Raw genomic sequence first — 20503 nt, 5'->3', positions numbered from 1 at the left:
CAGTTTACCTCCACAGCTGCAGACAGCTGTGTGAAAACCATGTAAGCATTTTAAGCAAAGCCTAAAATGTATCAACTCAGCAAGTCTCCTATTCAGCTTTAGATTACCACAATGAATCAATGAGAGCTAAATCAAATGCACGGCATCTCTGAGACAGGTTTGCTGAATGAGCTTGCGCAGACCGCAGGGAGTTCCAGAATGAAAGATTGTAGTTCCGCTGCAACATCGCCATTCCTTATCCTTTCTTCTGCTGCTTAGAAGCACTTTTAAACAGCATCCCTCCCCCCACATTCAAGCCAATGAAGTGCACAGCTAATTAAATGCATGTAAGGAGAAGGGGGGAAAAAGCACACAACAGATTTTTCTGAACACAGACAGACACAGCTCTCTTGTGCACGTGCTAATGCTTTTGAATCAAACCATGATAACGATGTAAGGAACTCTGCAGTCACGATGCAGGGACAGCCACACACAGAAAGGACCATGTGGCAGCTGTTACGTTTAAGGAATGTAGGTGGTGCCAACACAACTCTGATGCAGGGCTGACACCTCAGGTTCCTACTCTTTTGGTTGTGATTTATTACAGTTTTTAAACAGCAGAAGCTGAATGAAACTAAGCATCAGAAATACCACAGAATGGGAAAATGACAAAGAAAGCATGGCTAATAAGAGAAGCAACAACAGCAGCAGCCTCCACAAACCAAGCTATCAAAGAAACATATGTATCTGCACACTAACAGACAGGTGAGGATATTTGTTTCTTGTAAATTATATATTTTCAAAAATAACACTTCTCTTCTGCAGATAGTTAGCTAAATGCACATTAAGACAGATGCACGCAGCTTGAAGTGGTAGTAGTGTTGTTTAGGAATAACACTGGGAGCAGCTCCAAAAGCTTTCAGCAAATAGCAAAAGGGAATTTTTGTTCTTAGCCCACAATTAAGCCTTCTTTACACCTTCAGACCTCAAGTGAGAATGCTTGAAAGCCAGTTTAAACAATGTACATGTAATAAAGGAAATGTAACAAGTCAATGGAACATTTATTCAACAAAAAAAACCTCATATTTAGAGAAGGTTAATTTTGCAGGTTTCCCCCGAATCGCCCAAGGATTTACAGGAAATGCAGGGACTATTCATCATAATATTGTTGCAGCATTTATCTTCTCTTTTTTAAATAATTGGCCCGTTATCATACTATTTTGTTATAGTACATATTCTCTCAAGTTCTAGCTAAATAGATGAAGGCTGAACTTCTAGGTTTTGCCAAGGATAACATGCAGTAAGGTAGAATGCAAATTTACAATGCACTAGCTATACCATAGTAGCTCCCCATGTGGACACTTCTAGTGTACACAGAGAACATCCACACAGGAAGTTACTGCAGAGTAGTCAGTGAACACTAAACTTGCATTCTGGTATCCTGCCTGCTACCCTTGCCTATGCAGCCCAATCCTCATACAAATGAACTGCATTTATAATACTAGTGCATTAACGAAGCAGTTACAAGACTTAACTTGTTACTGCTTGAGAGGTCTGAAGGAAATCCGAGGAGGGCGATAGAAATGCAAAATGCATCAAAAGCAGCACTTCTGCCTCTCTTCCATCACAACACACTTTGCAGACAGTCAAAAAAAGGAAAGCTGTTGCATTAAGTTGTGCTTGGGGCACCAGCCTATATTTCTATTACATTAAATTACAAAAAAGGGCTTCCTTCTGGCATTATTCAGTATGGGCATGCAATACATTGGGTAGCCTGTCAATCTGCCCAAAGGTGGGCATGAACATGCTGTTATCCCTCCATTTCTGAAAAACTGACTTCAGCTTCAAAAGATACACATTTAACAAAGCGCAAGTGACAAAGGCTCAACTCCCAGCTCAGAGGAGATAACACAGGGCCATTTGAGGAACTGTGCCAGAGCATACCTCACGCTGTGTAAGGTCAGAGAACAGGATGCCGCTATACCCGGCAGAAATATTTACTGAAAACCCTTATCAGACAAGCCCTGCAAGGACACTTAACCTGATCCCCACTCTTCAGGCACCCCACAAGAATCAAGTATACAGAATTTCTTAAGTCATCCACAGCTTTCTTTTGTTTTTTGCGGGGGAGAGAGGGGTGTTAAATTTAGAGGCAAGTATGCAAGCTTGACCAAATACCAGAGAGGGAAAAGCAAAGCTGCTACTACCTGGAGACATTTAAAAAAAAGTTAACAAGGCATGCCACTGTACCACTGTAGCCACACACAAGCAAAAAGATCTCACTTAGCCGATGTACAGACATTCAGTTTCTACTGGAAGTATTACAGCTTCCAGAATCCACAAGTGTGCAAGCATTCCACCTTTTCCAACCTTGAGCAAAAATGGCCACTCTAGGAGAAAAGTGACCCGAATGCAATCAGGTAGAAATCACTCCTGGGAGAATGAATATCTGTGCACCTTCCCCTGCCTTAACTCCTGAGGACAAGAGTAGATCTGCAGGGAAAGCCTTCCATGTCTTCCAGAGATTGGAATCACCCCAGTACAGGGCAGGTGGAATGAGAAGGGGGGCAGTGGGCAGCTGCATACAAGCTTGCCCTTTCCTACTTCTTTATGATACACAGAGAAAGCTTAGAGGGAGTTCTCTTTGTTTTCTGCTTACATTTGTTACTTTAAAAACCTTCAGTCCTCTATAGCAGGGGCAGGCAGTTATTTCAGCAGGAGGGCCACTTAACGAGTTCTGGTGAGCTGTCAAGGGCTGCATAGGTAGCCCTGCCCCTTGACAGTTGCCCCATCCCCTGGTTGCCATATTGGGCCCAGAAGTCCTATCCCTAACCCCCGACCTTTGCCACTGGAAGTTCCTCCTCTTGCCCCCCAAAAATACTCCTTTTGGGAGAGGAGAATTGCCATCTTGGAACCAAAAAAAAGAAATCATACACTAAAACTCAAACACCTACTATAACATTTTAATTTTATTACAAAAAAATATTTGTCATGTCATGATTTGTGTTTGTGTACTGTATATACAGGGGAATGCATAACTCAAAACAGTCTTACTCATGTATATTGTGTATGGGAGGTGTGGGGGGTGCATATATGGTGGGCGGTGGGGGGCATAGAGTATGTTGTGGGGTGTGTGTATATGTGGGGGCATTATGGAAGTAGGGTGTGGGTGTGTGGGGGTATGGGGACCCCCACACACTCTCCCACATGGCGTGCAGCCCCCACTGCCCCACTCAGGTGCTGGCAGCGCACGGCTTCAGCCAGCCCTGCATGTGGGGGTAAGAAGCGTAGCCTCCCCAGCGCCTCTATCATAAGGGCTCTGCACAACACGCATGCAGCTCCTGCACTTGCACAGCACCAGGGGAATCCCTGCACTGGAGCTGGCTGCCTTCCCTGCCCCCAGCTACATAGATCCCAGGACTCCACAAGGGAGCAGAGGCCACGGCTGCCCTCCACTTCCCTGCTGAGCAGGTCCCAGGACTCCACTGGGATGGCAGCCAGCTCCAGTGTGGGGCTGGATAAGGGCAGGCTGGGCAGGCTGTGTTCCTCACCCCCCATGTCCAGTGCTGGCTGGAGCTGCGCACCGCTGAGTGCCAGCACCCGTACAAGGCACAAGCACCCCAGCCAGCAGCAGGGGCTGTGTGCCATGGTGGGGGGAGAGGGGAGTGTATGGGGGTTCCCCACACTCTCCCTCCCTGCCCAGCCAACTCAGCGCCACTGCCAGTCCCAGCCCCACCCAGCTGCAGCTGCCCCCACCCCTTCCGCTTCCCAACCTGGTGCCCAGAGCAAGTGGGACACCAGGGAAGCGAAGCAGACCCCCTGCAGCCGGCTGCAGCAGCAGCAGCCCTGCCCAGAAGCTGCTGGTAGCTGGGCTGGGCCCTTCCGCCCATGTGAGCAGGAGTAAGACGTAATAGGGTATGTTGGGGGTGGGATGTATACCTGGATGCCTCGCTCCCACCCTCGTGGGAGGGCTGGGTGGAGTACAATTCAATGGTGAGTGCCCATGGGCTGGATAAAAGTAACTGGCAGGCTGCATTTGCCCGTGGGCCGTATTTTGCCCAAGCCTGCTCTATAGCCTGGCCAATGACACGTTGTTCTGGGCACCTGATGTCCAGCTCTGGCTAGCTGAGTTCAATTTGTTCCTAGTCTACTGAGTTGGGGATTACCATAAGATTTAGTAGACTTTGTGGCGATTTGCCGAATTAAGACTATAGTGAAGATAAGACCCAGGATGGAGAGATCACTCAAGTAACGTCACTAGAATCAAAACAGGTTGGCAACAAAACAGGAAGTGGGAGAAAATCAGCTTTGTTGTTTACAGACTTGTAGGAAATAAAACTATGAGAGGGACTCAAAGGCTTCTAAACGCATACCAGCAGAGTGCTGCATGCAGACCTGACCAGTTATTCAAAAAAAACCTACCAGCCTTGCACTTTCAGGTCATTTTTCAACTTCAGTCAGTATTCAGATCAAAAGCTCCTGAAGTCTAAGGACCAGTATCTTCTGTAGCATTTGTGATTAAATGAACTGCATTATGGCTAGAGTGACAGTCCGTGTGCAGTAGCTGACAACACACTACACTAATGTAGAACCAGAAGCAACATTCTGAGTCACAGCTTGATCCCTCCAGCATCTCCGTTTTTATTAGAGTTTACATTTGAAAACACAACCAAAGCAGAGACAAAGAACTATGCATGACTGACAAGATAAACCCACATATTTCAAAAAGGAACCAAGTGTCAAAACTGTTCTGACCTAATGTAGCCTTTCCAAGTTCTCTGTAATAAAAGAATGCTCTATTATTTTTCTATAGTCAAGAAATGAGTGAAAGCTAAGAACTGTCATCTTCTGAGGGATGCCTTGAATCTAACAAGGTTGAAAACCACAGCTTTAGGGTATATACATTTGAGGATGTAAATAGACACAAACTTTCAGCCGCTTGAGCAGTCAAAATGCAGTTGCTGCTCGGGCATGTGCATCCAGTACAGTAACTGCTACAGCTGCATGCTCCTGCAATGGGTTAGAGTGAACTAAAAATCACTATAACCCTAAATCAGAATGAAACCAAGTCAGTTGGTTAGTTATTACTAAGTATATCACCAGCCTTCCACTCAAGACAGAGTTAACCTTTTTTTTTTTTTTTTTTAAGTTAAGAAGTCATGTCAATGCAGCCACACACGGGCAAAAAGAGCTTACTTAGGCCATATACAGACCGGAAGAAAGAATTTTTGTTAAACAAACATGCTCTGAATTAATTAAAAAGTTTGAAAAGTAGCTAATGTTAGTTCTAAGGTTCTATCAAAACAGGGAATGGACTCCAGAATAAAAAACTGGTTGCACATTTAATGTAGAATAAAAGTATTTTAGATTGAACAATCCATATTTACAGTCTCATTCTGGAAAAGGGGCTGGGGTGGCATGGGCGTTAAGGTGCACAACTGACATGCTAGATGTCGCAAGTTCAAGGCCACAGCAGAAGCACTCATGGTGCAGCCTTGTTAGATTCCAATGAATCTGTGAATTCTGCTAGATACCATGTCACAAGGACATGGAAAGGAGAAGGATTCAGGAAGAAAAAGGGACGCTCACAGAAAAAGTGCACACAAGGTTGGAGCTTAACTGATTTATGGAGAAAAATGGCAATTTTTTTCTGAAATAAAAACATTTACATGAGGAACTAAGCCAGAATAATCATTTTGGATTATTTCTCTGCAAAGGCAAGCCCAGCTATAGTCTATTTAACCTCAAACACTTTTGCTGTCTAGGTTAGATGTGAGGCTAAAAGAGATCAATTACTGAAACAGCAGCATTCATATGATGGTTGGTATCTTCAGGCACTGCAGACACAGGTCATTGATACAGACAATTTAGATCAAACTATTAACCTTACAAGATTAGAGAAAGCCAAGTTATATTGGGACAGCAATTTAAAATTAATATGTTCTGTACTGGAGTAAATCAGATTGAGCCCTAATGTACAGATTGGGAATTTGCATAAATAGCAAGAGATTATGCTGAAAAGACATATGCCAGAACAACAGAGTACCCAGTTAACAAAAATCCTCAACTGGCAGTTTAGTATAACCTTGTATAACTTATGTATAACCTTGATTTTTCCTAGAGACCATATTCAAATAAATCACCACACACTTGTCCAAGCTTTTTTTTGTACAGTAATATTAAAATAAATGTAACTGATACATAACACTACATACTATTTTTTTCATACCTTGGACACAAAGCACTTTGCAAAAGTTGAATAAGCCCTACTAGTCTGTTTTATAGATGGTGAAGCTAAGGCACAGGAGTCAAGAGACTAGCCAAGGTCACTGCCACTCAGATCTGCCATTTCCAGTCTGAGGCCACCACCATAAATGGATGTCACATCTTAGTGAACACAATAGCACTAGAGCCAAAAGGTTAAAGGATAAATCTGGAAAAAAAATATCCAGGTCACATTCTGACAATTTTCAAATATTTGAAAAGCTGGCATAAAGAAGAGGGAAAACTGTCCTCATTGGCCACAGAGCGCAGGACAAAACAGTGGGTTTAAGCTGCAGCAAAGCAGATTTAAGCTAAATATCACAGACAGAGGACGGGGGGGGGGGGGGGGGGGGGGGAAGCACCTTACTGTCAGTGCAGTAGGACAATAGAAGTAGCTGCCCAGGGAAGTTGCAGAAATCTCCTTCAGGGACGTTTATAAGAAGAGGCTGGATAAGCATTTATCTTGGATTGGACAGAAGTAGTATACCCTGCATTTGTAGAGAAACTGAACTAGAGAACTTTTCAGGTCCCTTCTCACCCTATGATCTACAGCAGGAGTGCTCTTAACCCCTGGACCACAGACCAGATCTAGCCCACGGGGCTCCCCATAAGCTGTGGCTCGGAGCACTAGATCAGGTGCACAGGGCAGTGTAGGGCTGAATTCCAGCAGGAACGAGCTAGGTGGGGGCAGTGTGGGCCCCCAGAGCCTGATCTCAGCTGGGCTGAGGTGGCATGGGGCCCAATCCAGCTGGTGGACTGGCTCCACACCATTTGTGGCTCCTGGGACCAAAATATCTTCACATGGATTTACAACATGGATGGACAACCTGTAACAGATGGCAAAAGTAGCTTGAGTAGCCTGTGTGTGGCATATGACAGATTGGGGAGGGGACAGGCAGCACATTCACAGCTACAAGAACAGGAAGCAGAAGACTGGGCAATGAAAAGGTATCAGAGTAGCATTTGGGATGAGCATGACGCTAATATGTGGCATGCCTGATCTACAGAATGGGGAAGGGAAAAAAAATGTTATGAACCAAAACTCTTTAGGAATCATAAGGCACATCTACATGTTCATTAATGTGCTGTAGTTACTGCGCAGTAAGTTGAGTATTTGTATGGCCAAGTACTAAGTCAACATACAGTAACTGGCACTACTGTGCAGTAGCGCTGACACACCGCTTGTTAGTGATGATAACTGTACAGTAACCTAATACTATATTTCACAGTACTGTATTAACACGGTTTTTGGCATGACATGCTATTGCACAGTAGTATTAGGCTATTGTGCACTTAGTGTTTCATGTTGACGTGCCCATAGCAGACAAATAACTTAATATAAATTTCCATAGAAAAGCTGGGGGAAAAAAGTGGGCTAGTTTAATAAGCCTTGGACATGAGACCAGGATTTCGTAGACATTAGGGCTGGAAGGGACCTCGGAAGATCATCGAGTCCAGCCCCCTGCCCCAGGGGCAGGAAGTCATTTAGGGTCATAGGATCCCAACAAGAAAAACATCCAGATTTCTCTGGAAGGCATTCAAAGTAGGTGCTTGAACCACCTCCGATGGCAGGCTATTCCAACCTTGGGGGCTCGGACAGTAAAGAAGTTCTTCCTTATGTCCAACCTAAAACAGTCTTGCAGGAGTTTATAACCGTTCGACCTTGTCATACCTTGGGGCGCTCTGGTGAACAAACGCTCCCCTAAATCATGGTGATCACCCCTTATAAACTTATAGGTGGCCATCAGATCACCCCTGAGCCTGCACTTTTCCAGGCTGAAGAGTCCCATAGCTCTCAGCCTCTCATCGTAAGGTCTGTTTCCTGACCTCTTATCACGCGCGTGGCTCTCCTCTGGACTCTCTGAAGCTTCTCCACATCCTTTTTGAATTGTGGAGCCCAAAACTGGATGCAGTACTTCAGCTGCGGCCTCACCAAGGCCAAATACAATGGGAGAATGACGTCCTGGGATTTGCTTGAGAAGCATCTATGAACGCAAGCCAGTGTTTTGCTCGCTTTACTAGCTGCAGCATCACATTGAAGGCTCATGTTCATCTTGTGGTCAATCCTGACCCCCAAGTCCCTCTCATCCATAGTGCTAGCCAACATAGCACTGCCAAGCCCATAAACATGCTGCAGGTTTTTCTTCCCAACGTGGAGAACCTTGCATTTTTCAGTGTTAAACACCATCAGGTTCTTGTCCACCCACTTTCTGAGCCTGTCAATGTCAGCCTGGATTGCCCCCTGTCCTCAGGTGTGGATGCTTTACCCCAAAGTTTGGTGTCATCAGCGAACTTGGCCAGTCCGCTTCTGACTCCAATGTCCACATCATTAATGAAGAGGTTGAACAAAATAGGTCCAAGGACAGAGCCTTGAGGGACCCCACTGGTCACAGGGCACCATGATGATTGACTTCCATCAACAACTACCCTCTGGGTCCTATCACCGAGCCAATTCCCCATCCAGCAGCTCATGGTGGACCCAAGGCTGCAGTTGGCCAGTTTTGCCAAGAGGTGATCATTGGATACCAGATCAAAGGCTTTTTTAAAGTCAAGATATACAACATCAATCTCTTCCCCCCTGTCCAGGTGATAGGTCACCTGGTCGTAAAAGGAAATGAGATTGGTCAAGCACGACTGTCACGGCGGGGTCCTACAGGAGAGCCGTGATCTCCTTAAGGGCCCCTCTCCATGTCAAGTTGGCCCAAGGGCACCCTCTATTTCTCGCCCGCCACGTCTTTGATGGTTTGAATTGGTTGGGAGGCTGCCTTACGCCCTCTCGGACACATCTCTATGTTTATTCGGACCCCGTGGTTTTCCCGGACTCCTCATTGATCTTGTCCTACAAATGGGTGCTTTGGGGCACCCCAGCCTTATGGGCTATGCGTGGCTCCAACCACCCCTGATACCACACCCCAAGCCTCGCAGTTGGAATCGATGTTGGTCTGTCTCTATCTCTCTCTTTCTACGTACACTGCCGACCCCTCCTGGGGCTCTCCTTGCCCACTCTCGGGGCCTTCTCTGTGCCGTCGCCCTCTCTCGGGGCCTCAACATGCCCATACTGGGGCTTCTCTATAGTGCCCCCTCCTGGGGCTCGCCACGCCCAACTTGGGCTTCTTAAAATGCTGCCCCCTGTCTGGGGCTCGCCATGCCCACACTTGGGCTTCTCAAGGTTGCCCCCTTCCTGGGGCTCTCCACGCCCACACTTGGGCTTCTCAATAAGGTGCTCCCCTCTCCGGGGCTCGCCGTGCCCAACTTGGGCTTTCCAATAGTATCGCCCCCTTTCTGGGGCTCGCCGTGCCCACACTGGGCTTCTCAATAAGGCGCTCCCCTCTCCGGGGCTCGCCGTGCCCAACTTGGGCTTTTCTAATAATGTCGCCCCCTTTCTGGGGCTCACCACGCCCGTGCTGGGGCTTGCTACACCCGCACTGGGGCTTCTCAAATGCCCCCTCTCTGGGGCTGGGGTCTAAGCACCCCATAAGCTGCGCCCTCACTGGCGCCAGGGCCCCCACACTCCACTGTGAGGCCCCTTTGAGGATACTGCATGCTCACTAGTGCTGGGGTCCCCACGCTGCTGTGGGTTCCCCCTAAGTACGCTGCGCCCTCACTGGCGCTGGGGCCCCCACACCACTGTGGGTCCCTATGAGGATACTGTGCCCTCACCGGTGCCAAGGTCCCCACGCCACTGTGAGTCCCTATGAGTATGCTGTGCTCTCACTGGCGCCGGGGTCCACACGCCGCTGTGGGTTCCCCGAGGCCTCCTCCAACCCCTAATAGCCTCACCCAAACCACCGGTGTAATAAACAACCACAAAACAAACACAAGCCTCTTGGCTACAACTTAACTTAAAGCCACTTGGCTAAACCATGTTGCACAAACGCCCTAGAGCTGCCATCCATAACTCTACTTAAGCGGTATCTGCGGTTCTTGCTGTTTCTCGCATCATGGCTGAGGAAGCTCCTGCCTCTCTGGCTGCTGGCAGGGAACTCCCAGCCTGGCCTCAGCCCTGGGCTTTATAAAGAGCCAGGCCTTGCCCCTTACAGCCGGCTGACTGCTGTCAGGTGTGGGTCATTTGCTGCCTCCAGTTGCCCTGGCAACCCGCAGGTGGGCTCTTATTCCCTGCTAGGGCTCTTTTCCCCAGCAGTTTCCTCTCTCTAGGAGCAGGGCACCTCAGTGCTCTGCGACAACGACCTACCCGCAACAAACCCGTGCTGGCTATCCCTGAGGATGTTACCATTGGCCAGTCTGTTGAGAATGGCCTCTTTGATAATCTTTTCTAAGACCTTTCCTGCGACAGAGGTTAGGCTGATGGGCCTGTAGTTTAGTTTGCCAGATACACTTTCCTCCCTTTCTTGAAGATAGACTTCATACTGGCCTTCTTCCAATCATCAGGCACTTCACCAGAGCGCCAGAAGCTCTCGAAGATCCAAGCCAGGGGCTGAGCTATGATGCCGGCCAGCTCCTTGAGTACTCTGGGGTGTAAACTGTCAGGGCCAGCTGACTTGAAGGCATCCAGCATCTCCAGGTGTTCCTTCACAAGGTCAGCATTGATGGAGGGCAAGGAATCACCCTCACCCAGGCGTCTCTGTCCTATAGTGGGCATAGTAGCTGGTCTTAACAGGATAGTAGCTGGTTTTAACAATAAGATGATAAAGATCTCTATTCGCAATGGTGGTAAGACTGACGATGCACACATTTAAGAAAAAAATCAGTGAAAATGTAAAAATGTGTGCAAGAGTTTCACCAAAAGAATTCAAAGCTGTAAAGCAGTAGAGAGAGAGAGAGCATGCGTGAGCCCCAAACCACCAATGACTGAAAAATCAAGTTCAAATAACTAGGGGGCAGGAGTGGTGTGGGGGAGGGAGGGAGGAAGCAGGAAGGTATTTAATGAAAACAGGAAGGATGATTAACCAATAGAACAAAGTACTAAGAAGGGAAGTGGTGGATTTTGTCTTAGTTTTCAAGCTAACACTATATTTGATAAGAGATAAAAATGTTTAATTTCATTTTCTTAGTTCTAGTTGGCTGAAAGAGTAAAACTTGATGACTTAGTTTTTGCACCTTTGGCTTTTAAACAACCAGGCAAATCAGCAAGAGTTGATAATATGTGAAAGGGATATGGCATGCTAAAAATTTAAGCAGGGGCACGCATGTTTTTTTTCCTATGGATGTTTTTAAATACCTCAGAGATCCACTTACAAAACAATGGGAGGCTTGATCTTCCCTTGGCATCTATGTTCGAAGAAACACCTTGCTTTTTTTTTTTTTTTTTATTATTGAACAAGCCGATTTTATGACAGACGCACACCCTGTGTGCCCTGCCATCAGTTTAGGGGGTACAGTTTTGGTTATTAATTTAAGATTATTTTCATGAACAATTGAAATATTAGAAAAAATAATCTTGAACCAACTGTACATTAGAAGTGCATATCTCCAATACCTGTAAAATACAACAATTACCTTTAAAAATCATGCACCAACACATACATGCAGCTAACACAAGTCTTGAAACCAGGCTCCAAATTTTGCTTTGGGGTCAGTATTCCTCTATGATGATATTACCATTAATGTATTAATACAACCATCTGTCAGTAGACTATTAGCACGTAGTAATGGTTTGATACATTTACCCTCTGCATTCAGCTGAATGCCTAAAATTTGGATTCAAAGCATTAAAGTACAATCTTCACAAGATGATTAAGATCTGGAGAGAGGAAAGAATGCCCAAACAATGGGAGTGAGCAATAAAATACCCAGTTTGCAAGAAAAGTGATCAAAATGTGTAACATCTATAAGGGTATCTCCTTACTGTGTACAAAAATAGAAGTTTTCTTAACTGCTGCTAAACTGATTGCTCCCATATGCTCAAGAAATTGTGGGAGATTACCAGTGTAGGGTCAAAGAAGATCGATTTGTGATCAGAAATTTTCAATGAAATTATTGCTGGAAAAGAACCAGGATAGAGATGCACCAATACACTGATCTGCTATCAGATCAGTCCTGATATAAAAAAAATTGGCTGTATTGAAAATCAGCCTGAAGTGGCCAATAATTTTGCCAATAAATGCCCATGCATGCATGCAGCAACAGCACAGCATGCAGACAGCAAGGAGTACAGCCCAGCAGTGTGGAGAGCTGTGTGCAGCTGGTAAATCTGTTATGATGGAAGGGGAGGGCGGGAGGGAAGGGAAAGGATGTGGGGAGGGGAACAGATTAACACTCCCACCGTGGGGGGGGGGGAGCAGCAGGGGCAGGCGCTGCCCAGCTGGGGTGGGGCAGAGCGCAAGATGGAGCCGCGGCTCTTGGGGGGGGGCAGCGCCTGTCACTGCATGCACCTGGGAGGACATGGGGGGGGGGGTAACCCCAGATCTGTGTGGGGAGGGTGAGCTGCAGCTGCAGGCTGGAGCCAGGGCTGCACTGGGCTCTTCCCTGCCAGGGCTAGACTCAAGGCGGGTGGCGGTAACGCTGGGAGGGGGGCTACGGAGGGGGCTGCAGTCACCCCAAATTTGCCGTAGCCCCCCCTACCCCTGTAGCCCCATTCCCAGCACTGTCACCACCCATCCAGTGCAGCCCCTGCTTTTCCTGGTGAGTAGGAAGAGGCAGGGGTTGAGCTGGGGTTGCACCAAGTGGGCATCAGCAATGCTGGGGGCAGGGCTATGGTGAAATATGGGGTGGCTACAGCCCCCTCGGTAGCCCCCCTCCCAGCACCACCACCACCGCCTCCAAGCCCAGCCCCTGCTGAAAAAAGCCCAGCACAGCCCCAGCTCCAGCACGCAGCTGCAGCCCACCTGTTTCACCCAGATCTGGGGGACACATGCCCCCCCTCCATGCCCTCCCCAGGTGCACACCCCCACTCTCAATGAGCCACAGCTCTGTCCCACATCCCGTTCCACCCCGGCTGGGCAGCACCTGCCCCTGCCCCCTCCCTCCCTCCCTCCCTCCCTCACTGTGGGGGGCGTTGATCTACCCCCCACACCCTTTCCCTCTCCTTCCACCACAACAGACTTACCAGCTGCACACAGCTGTATTGGAAATTGGATCAGTATTGGCTGATATGCCTCCTTAAATATCAGCTATTTGTATCGGCCCAAAATCTCTATCGGTGCACCCCCTAAACCAGGAGGCTGCAAAAGATGCAGATCAGGTTTACAGAGAACTCAAAGTTTATGGGGAATCACGGAGGGTTTGGGAATTCCCAAAAACTGGTATGCCTTACTAAAATGTGCACTGAAGGATCAAGGAGTTGCATGAGAATTGAGAGAATGATTTCCATCAGGTCCTATAGCAATAGTGGGCTCAAACAAGGGAATGCACCAACACTTTTCAACTTGATGTTTGAGATAGTCATGAGAGATGTTGAAGGAAAAGGTCTGAGGCTGAATGGACTGCACCATGTATTTGTTTACACAGACAATATCTGCCTAGTAGAAGAAGAAATAGAAACAGTACAAAAGATCAGAGAGTGAAAAGAAGTTGGGCTTCCTGTCAATGTCAACAAGACTAACTACATGAAAGTAACTAGAAATCAAAAAGATGACAGAAAGATAAAGATAGGGAATGATAATGTGGAAAAGGTAAAGAAATTTAAATATTTAGGAACAATAATCACTGAGGACAATCAAATAACTGAAGAAAGGTGAGGCAAGAATTTACAGTGCTAACATATGCCCATTTAGTCCAGATAAAAATAACAGCACCAAGGAGGGAGGAAAGAAAAACCTCAAAACACTTTTAAAAGCCAACTTTTTTATAGTACAATTGTTCAGCCTGTTCCTTTATATAGATATGAATCCTGGACACTAACAAAGGCAAATGGAAAAATGTTGCAAGTGTTTGAAAACAAAGTGCTAAAGAAATTATTTCATGCAGAACAATGAAATAAAGTATGGGAGGAGAAGACATAATCAAGAACTTGTGGACCTTTATGAAAGACCTGATATCTTGGGCAAGATAGCACAGAGAACAAACTCTCAAGGTAAGTGATGAGGGAAGGCACACAGCAGATTTTGGAAAACGAGGTGGAAAGCATCAGACCTTGAGGTAGATCGAGACAATGCTGGGACAAGCAAAGATGCAACAAGGTGGAAGGAGATCTGGAATTATTTTTTCATAGTAAAAGTGAATAAATATTGACTACTGAGTACTTTGACCAGCGTATTGATCCATAAAACTTCAGGGTCATTCTACTGAGACAATGTCTATTTTATCATCTACCTTTTTTTAATGGTTTGTATAAAGGAGAACTAGTTTTGCACTGCACTCTGTGGTTACAGAACTCAGCCAGACCACAGCTGCTTGCTTATGTTGCCAATTGAGCTTTTAAAGGGACAACACCTACAGGCTTGCCCAGAAGAATTACAATTAGATGTAGCATTCTTCTTTCACAGCATGTTACTCTAAAATACTTAAATGGCACCTAGTACTTGTAATATTCACGTGCCTTCCATCTATTTGTTGCCAAGATTCAATAGCCCTTGCACTGAATCCAGTCTTTATCTTCCTACTCTCTTCAAGTTCTCCTGGTAATGAGCAGTTAAAAGCCCACATACACAAGCACACAAAACACATTTATTTGTACTTCACTAGCCGAACTGGTTTAACTAAAAATTTTTGCTGACCCACTTAGACCAGAGCTGGCCAACAGACACCAAAATACAGCAGTAATATTTTTCATTTTACGAGAACATCTCCAATCATTATCCTCTAGTCCCTATCAAGTAATGGCAGAAACCCCCTTACTTCCCCACCCAAGTAGGAAATCAAGGAACTGACACCTAGATGTAGTAGATGTAACTAGCTGCAAGTCTACACACCAACACTTATCTAATGCATCAGCAAGAAGTTTGGGAGCACTGTACTGCTAGGGGTGTTGTCAGCCTCATTATACGAAAGGTAATAACAACATAACCTACGTCCAAGTAGATGGGGTATGGATTTCATTATCCAGGTCAGGCTCAAACTCTGGAATTGGCCTCTTTAAATTCCTGCTTTCAAGTTTATTACGTGCGGTCAACTCCCCCCCACCACCCAGCAGCTAATGATTTGGGATGCATTTCTTAACGTGTGAACACCTTTCAGACACCTTACTCAAAAGGTGTCCACATGTTTAGAAAGGCATTCCAAATCATTAGCTGCTCTTCAGGTGTTTATAGTTTATTTTTTGACTACATGCAACAAACTCGCAAGCAGAAATTTATAGAATCTGAGTTTAAAATAGGGCTAATATTCATCAGAGCTGTTTAGCACTTCCTGAAACACCACTCCCTTTTAAAAGGGCATTCCAGTTTTGGCATCCATAATTAGGTAGATAAATAAAGTAGCACCAAACTTTGCTTCCTCTCCTAATGTCATGCTAACTGTTAAACCAGCAAAAGCCAAAAAAAGGGCAACAGAAATAAAGAACTCCAGTATCTGGCATATTTTCACAGAAGGCAACAGGCTACTAATTACTGTAAAAAAGCAACAAGCAAGTTATGTACTTTATTACTTGTCAATTAAAACACAAAAAAAAACCACCTCCCGCACATGCAGAATTAAAAATAACATGAAATGTCAAATACCATTAAATTATACATCATACAATAAGTTACATAACATTATACAGGTTATAAGAATTAGACTGAATACTTACAGGGTCTCTTAGCTCCTCATTCTCTCGGAGTGATGTTCGAGGTATTTTCACTGGAATTTCATCTCCACATTCAGTATCTGAAGCATTTGGAGACTCTGCTAAATCAAGGAACTCATCTCTCTTATGACCTCTGAACCTTATTTTGTCCAACCTCTTTAGCATGTTCAGCACTGCACTTTTCTGCTTTACCTTAACATGACGGTTGGAGTCCCTGCAAGACAAGGGGAAAAATACAGAAGAATGTTAGACCTCCTACAGCATGTGTGAATACAAGTCTTCTAGAGTGCCTGTAGTCATTTTTCACGTGCTCCCTAATTATAGAAGGAAAAACAGTATTACAGATTTGCTTACAAAAAAAAAATGTGTTTCAGAGTGACAATACACAGGGCCTGTTTCCAGCAGTTGATAATTGACAGTATCTAATTACACGGTAGGGAAAAGTCATCATCTCAAGCGGCTGTATTTAAAATGATCTGCCATAAGATGGTTTTCTGCTGTGTTTTAAAAATGGGGTTTTGGCCCTCACTGCCATTTTCCTAGGTGAAACAAAAAGTCTATTCTATGGCAATTTTACTCTATTCTCAGATTTGTAGTGAGAAAGGTAACTCCACTGAACAAACAAGACTGATATTTCAGGAGACTCGAGGCCAGCATAGCATCCCAGCATTACTTAGTGATATGCAAAGATATACCAAGTGGAATAACACAAGAGATTTCTTCAGTAAGTTTTCTGACACACAGAAAAGTTAGAAGATTGTTTATGAGAAACAATGACCTACATTATTCCTGTAAAACTCACTGAAACCACTGCCATCAGATCTTATCCGTGATCCTAGAGAAACAAAACCTTGCAAAAACGTAAGCAGGAAAGAACCACATAATACACCCAACAAGATTATTTTCCTGATGTTTGAGGGGTTTCGTTTTTATTGACAAAGGAGCTCAGTTTAACTCAAAACGTGTTAGTGGAGGCAGGAAAGAATCTCACCATCATAATCATAGGAATACAGACTCTGAAGGGACCTCGCCTGGGTCAGTCTAGACTGCTGCCACTGCAACAATACCCGCTTTTTCATTCTGCTCATAGTCAGTTTATACCCATTTGTTTTTATGCCAGAATTGTGTTTTAGCTGAAATAGCTTGTCCTTATGTCCCTTCCACAACCATTACAGTCAGCAAGTTACATACCGCCATCCCCACCCCACCCACCTTCATTTTGCTACACAAAACAAGTCAAGGCCTTTATTTTATATTATGGGCTAGTATAATGACCAAGGGAAAAAAGCCTGCAAATGTTCCAGTTGCATTACTTGCTCAAGATATGGGAGATCCAAATTTTACCTAGTACTACAGAGGAGGTCTCACTAAGGTCTTGTACTAAGGAACTAATGCTTCCCTTTCTAGACTGGAAGTGTCTCCAAAATCCAAGGAGGGTTGAGATGTGATTGTAGGATATATTTGCCTTTTTCTCTTAGATGAGTGCCATTATCAGTATATAGCCAACCTAAGTCCAATCCAGTCACCCAGGTCCTTTTCCTCCTCAGTCATTTCTAACCAGTGAACTTCCAGCTTCTAGCAAATATTAGACTCTATGTACATGAACTTGCACTGTGTTTTTGGATTTTTAGGTCCTCATCCTTATTCCCAGGATGACTTACGTATTTCATATTAAAACAGCCACAGGAACAAGCAGAGGTTTGTCCTTACATAAATTAAAACATTGTCAGGTATCAATTACAAAAGCAACAGTTCTGTCATTATTGCACGTAGTTCTGAAAATGCAACACTTGTTTAGTATGGTTTTTCAAATACTTTGCTCTCCATAGTTTTAGCATTATAAAAAAAAAAAAAAAACCCCACACATAACTACCAAAAGACACCAACACTGCCAAAACAGCTTATTTTAAGATAACCATTACAAAAAAGGGTGAAATAGTTCTGTTACTTGTACCTATATTGTGCAAAAAACAAGCATTACTTCTTATTAGAAAGTAAAGCATTGGGTATCTGCTAAAACACACCTACTGTCTTACCCTTACTTTTGGCTGCTAAGACTGGAGACCAATAAATATGGTGATACTGAAGCAGGCTTCCCAAAACATACTCTTTATCTATTACTTAGAAATGTGGATGTTTCAATCTACATATATCAAAATTACCTACCCTTCACACTTAAAATAAGTCTTTTGCTTTATGTTTAAAACAGTGCTTAACCAAAACTGAGAAAAGAGTTCAAATTATAGACTTATTAGTAAACAGCCAAGTTACTAACACAAACCCATCCTCCATAGACTAAAACCATTATCCTTATCTTCCAAAAAACCACAAAAACAAAAAAACCACGCACCAGCCACACAGTCCACCACCTAGTCTCCACTAGCCAAGCCGTAAGCTTGACGTTGCTTCTAGTCGGGTGTAATTTCCGTCCCCCCCCGCCCAGAAGTCTCAAAAGCTAACATTTGTCCATTATTCAGGTTCTGTATACATACCATATTTACTCAAACAAATGACAAGGTTTTTCCCTCTAGTTAACATGGGGGAGGATCCCCTCTTAAAATCAAGTAAGAAGGGACAGGCATCTGCTACAGCTCTGTTGCTACAGCTCCAGCCCCAACCTTGGATCAAGGCTGGACCTGCAGCTGCTGCCTGCACTGCATCCCCCCCACTCCTCACCACTCCCCCACTACAGCCTCCCGCTGGCCCATCTGCCCTTCTCCCCCCACTACACCCTCCCTTGTCTTTGCTCTGGTGCTGACAGGCTCCATCTCTGCTACAGTCCAGATCACAGCCAAGCCCTGTAGCAGCTGAGCTGGCTCCATGCCACTGCTATGGGGCTGGCTGGAGCTGTGCTTCATGCCTAGGGTGGCCATCACAGAGGACGGTCCAGTTGTCCTCTATGGATACGAAACCAGATGACTTTATGTCGGCATAAAGGCATCTGGTTTCATATCAATAGAGGACGGAGGACAGAGTAGCAGAAAAACAGAATGTCCTCTATGATGGCCACCCTATTCATGCCCCAGGCTGCAGCGGGGGCAGAGCCTGCCAGCCCCAGTGCAAAGGTAAAGGGCAGATGGAGCAGCAAGTGGGGAGGGGAGGCCTGGGATCCAGGGCTGTGGGGTGGCAGAAGCAGCACGGAGAAGGGGAAGTGGGGGCAGGGACAAGCTGTACATCTCCCCCACTGCCTGTCCCCTTACTGCCTCCCCCACTCACCCCACCTACCTGCCATACTATGTATGCCACCTACTGCCTGCCCCATTACTGTTCCCCTCATCACCTGTCCCCTCTACTGCCTGCAGTAGTGGGGGGGAAGACAAATTTAAGATCCTCCAAATAATTAGATTTTATACATGGAAAATTATAACAAATGTACACATTTTCCATTACTGTAGTAGAATCTGATTATTGGAGGGCATCACAGGATTATCTTATATACAGGTAAATATGGTAAGTGGCACTCACACCCCCCATTTTATAAAGAAGCTAAAATGGCTATAGTATTAATGTTAGGATTTCCATCTTCATATTTGTTAGAACTTAAGAACATATATTTGAATGGTAAAGTGATCCAAAATAGAAGATACATTTTGATACATTTTGATTTCTAATCAATAAACTGTTTGGTGAGAACTAACCCCTTGCACTAACTACCCTTTTGAAAAGTTCATTCTGGTAAACAGAAAAGGATTAGTTATATTGCTGCCAAATTAGCTGGCATTTTACAAGTTACAGTTCCAAAGCACAGCAAATAAGTTAAGGCACAATTAAGAGTTTTTTTCCTCTAGGAAATGTATAAGCTCAATAGTTATATAGGACACCATCCCCGTCAGCATACTAAATGTTCTTGTATCTTATGACATGTTCTTGGCCGTGAACATCTAGTGCTAATTGTAATAAAGAATTGTGTTCGCCTGGTGACCAATTAACTTCTATGCATTTATAAATGCTGCTTCTTACCTATTTCTGAAATCATAAGTACTTAAACTAAATCTCTTTTGGAACTGGGTCCAAGGGAGCTAAGTGATCTAAACACCTTTATTAAGTCTGTGCCTTGATAACTAGTTTAAGGCCATCTGTAATGGACATATCTGTCCTTATTAGTAAACTGATCATGTGAAAAATACTACATATCTGTTTGTAATGTGCAGCTTAAGGAGGTGTTAGGTCATATATTTTATATGGAACTAAGAGCACATCAGTAGCAGGAGCTAAGGTGCATGGCTGACAACCCAGTAATCACAAGTTTGAGGCCACAGGAGAACACTCACAGTGTGACCATGTCAGATTCCAACACATCTGCGAATTCTGCTAAACACCTTGTCACAAGGACAGGAGAAGGAAGGATCCTAGAATATTAGATAATTAGAAGGAAGTAAGATTACTGACCAACTAATCTCTTTAGACGCAGAGATCTAGAGCTGCATTCAGCGGGCTGACTTTAGAATACAATGACTACACACACAGAGCTGTAAATTAACGGGAAACTCAGCACTATCTAGGGTGTCACTGAAATTATGCTGCTTAAAAATTATGGTCCTTAATTTTAGGTTATGCTGCAATATGCCATGAAGTGGAAGTCTGCCAAAGGCCTATAGGACATGATGAGATCTAATCCCTGATCCAAACAATGGC

The 20503-nt window shown here is 44.8% G+C and overlaps 1 protein-coding gene across 2 annotated transcripts in view; it reads right to left on the bottom strand.

The window, feature by feature from the left end:
• GRAMD4 (GRAM domain containing 4) overlaps positions 1-20503 on the bottom strand; it is a 118463-nt gene that overhangs the window by 67183 nt on the left and 30777 nt on the right. For both annotated transcript variants that reach the window (XM_014606488.3, XM_019487419.2), the window contains exon 2: positions 15872-16082. In XM_014606488.3, the coding sequence (XP_014461974.2) occupies positions 15872-16082 (211 nt within the window). The remainder of the gene's footprint in view (positions 1-15871; positions 16083-20503) is intronic.

This window comes from Alligator mississippiensis, chromosome 4 (assembly GCF_030867095.1).
Source record: "Alligator mississippiensis isolate rAllMis1 chromosome 4, rAllMis1, whole genome shotgun sequence".
Taxonomy (NCBI): Eukaryota; Metazoa; Chordata; order Crocodylia; family Alligatoridae; genus Alligator; species Alligator mississippiensis.
Note: the sequence above shows the minus strand (reverse complement) of the source record. Positions and strands in the feature narration are given on the sequence as shown.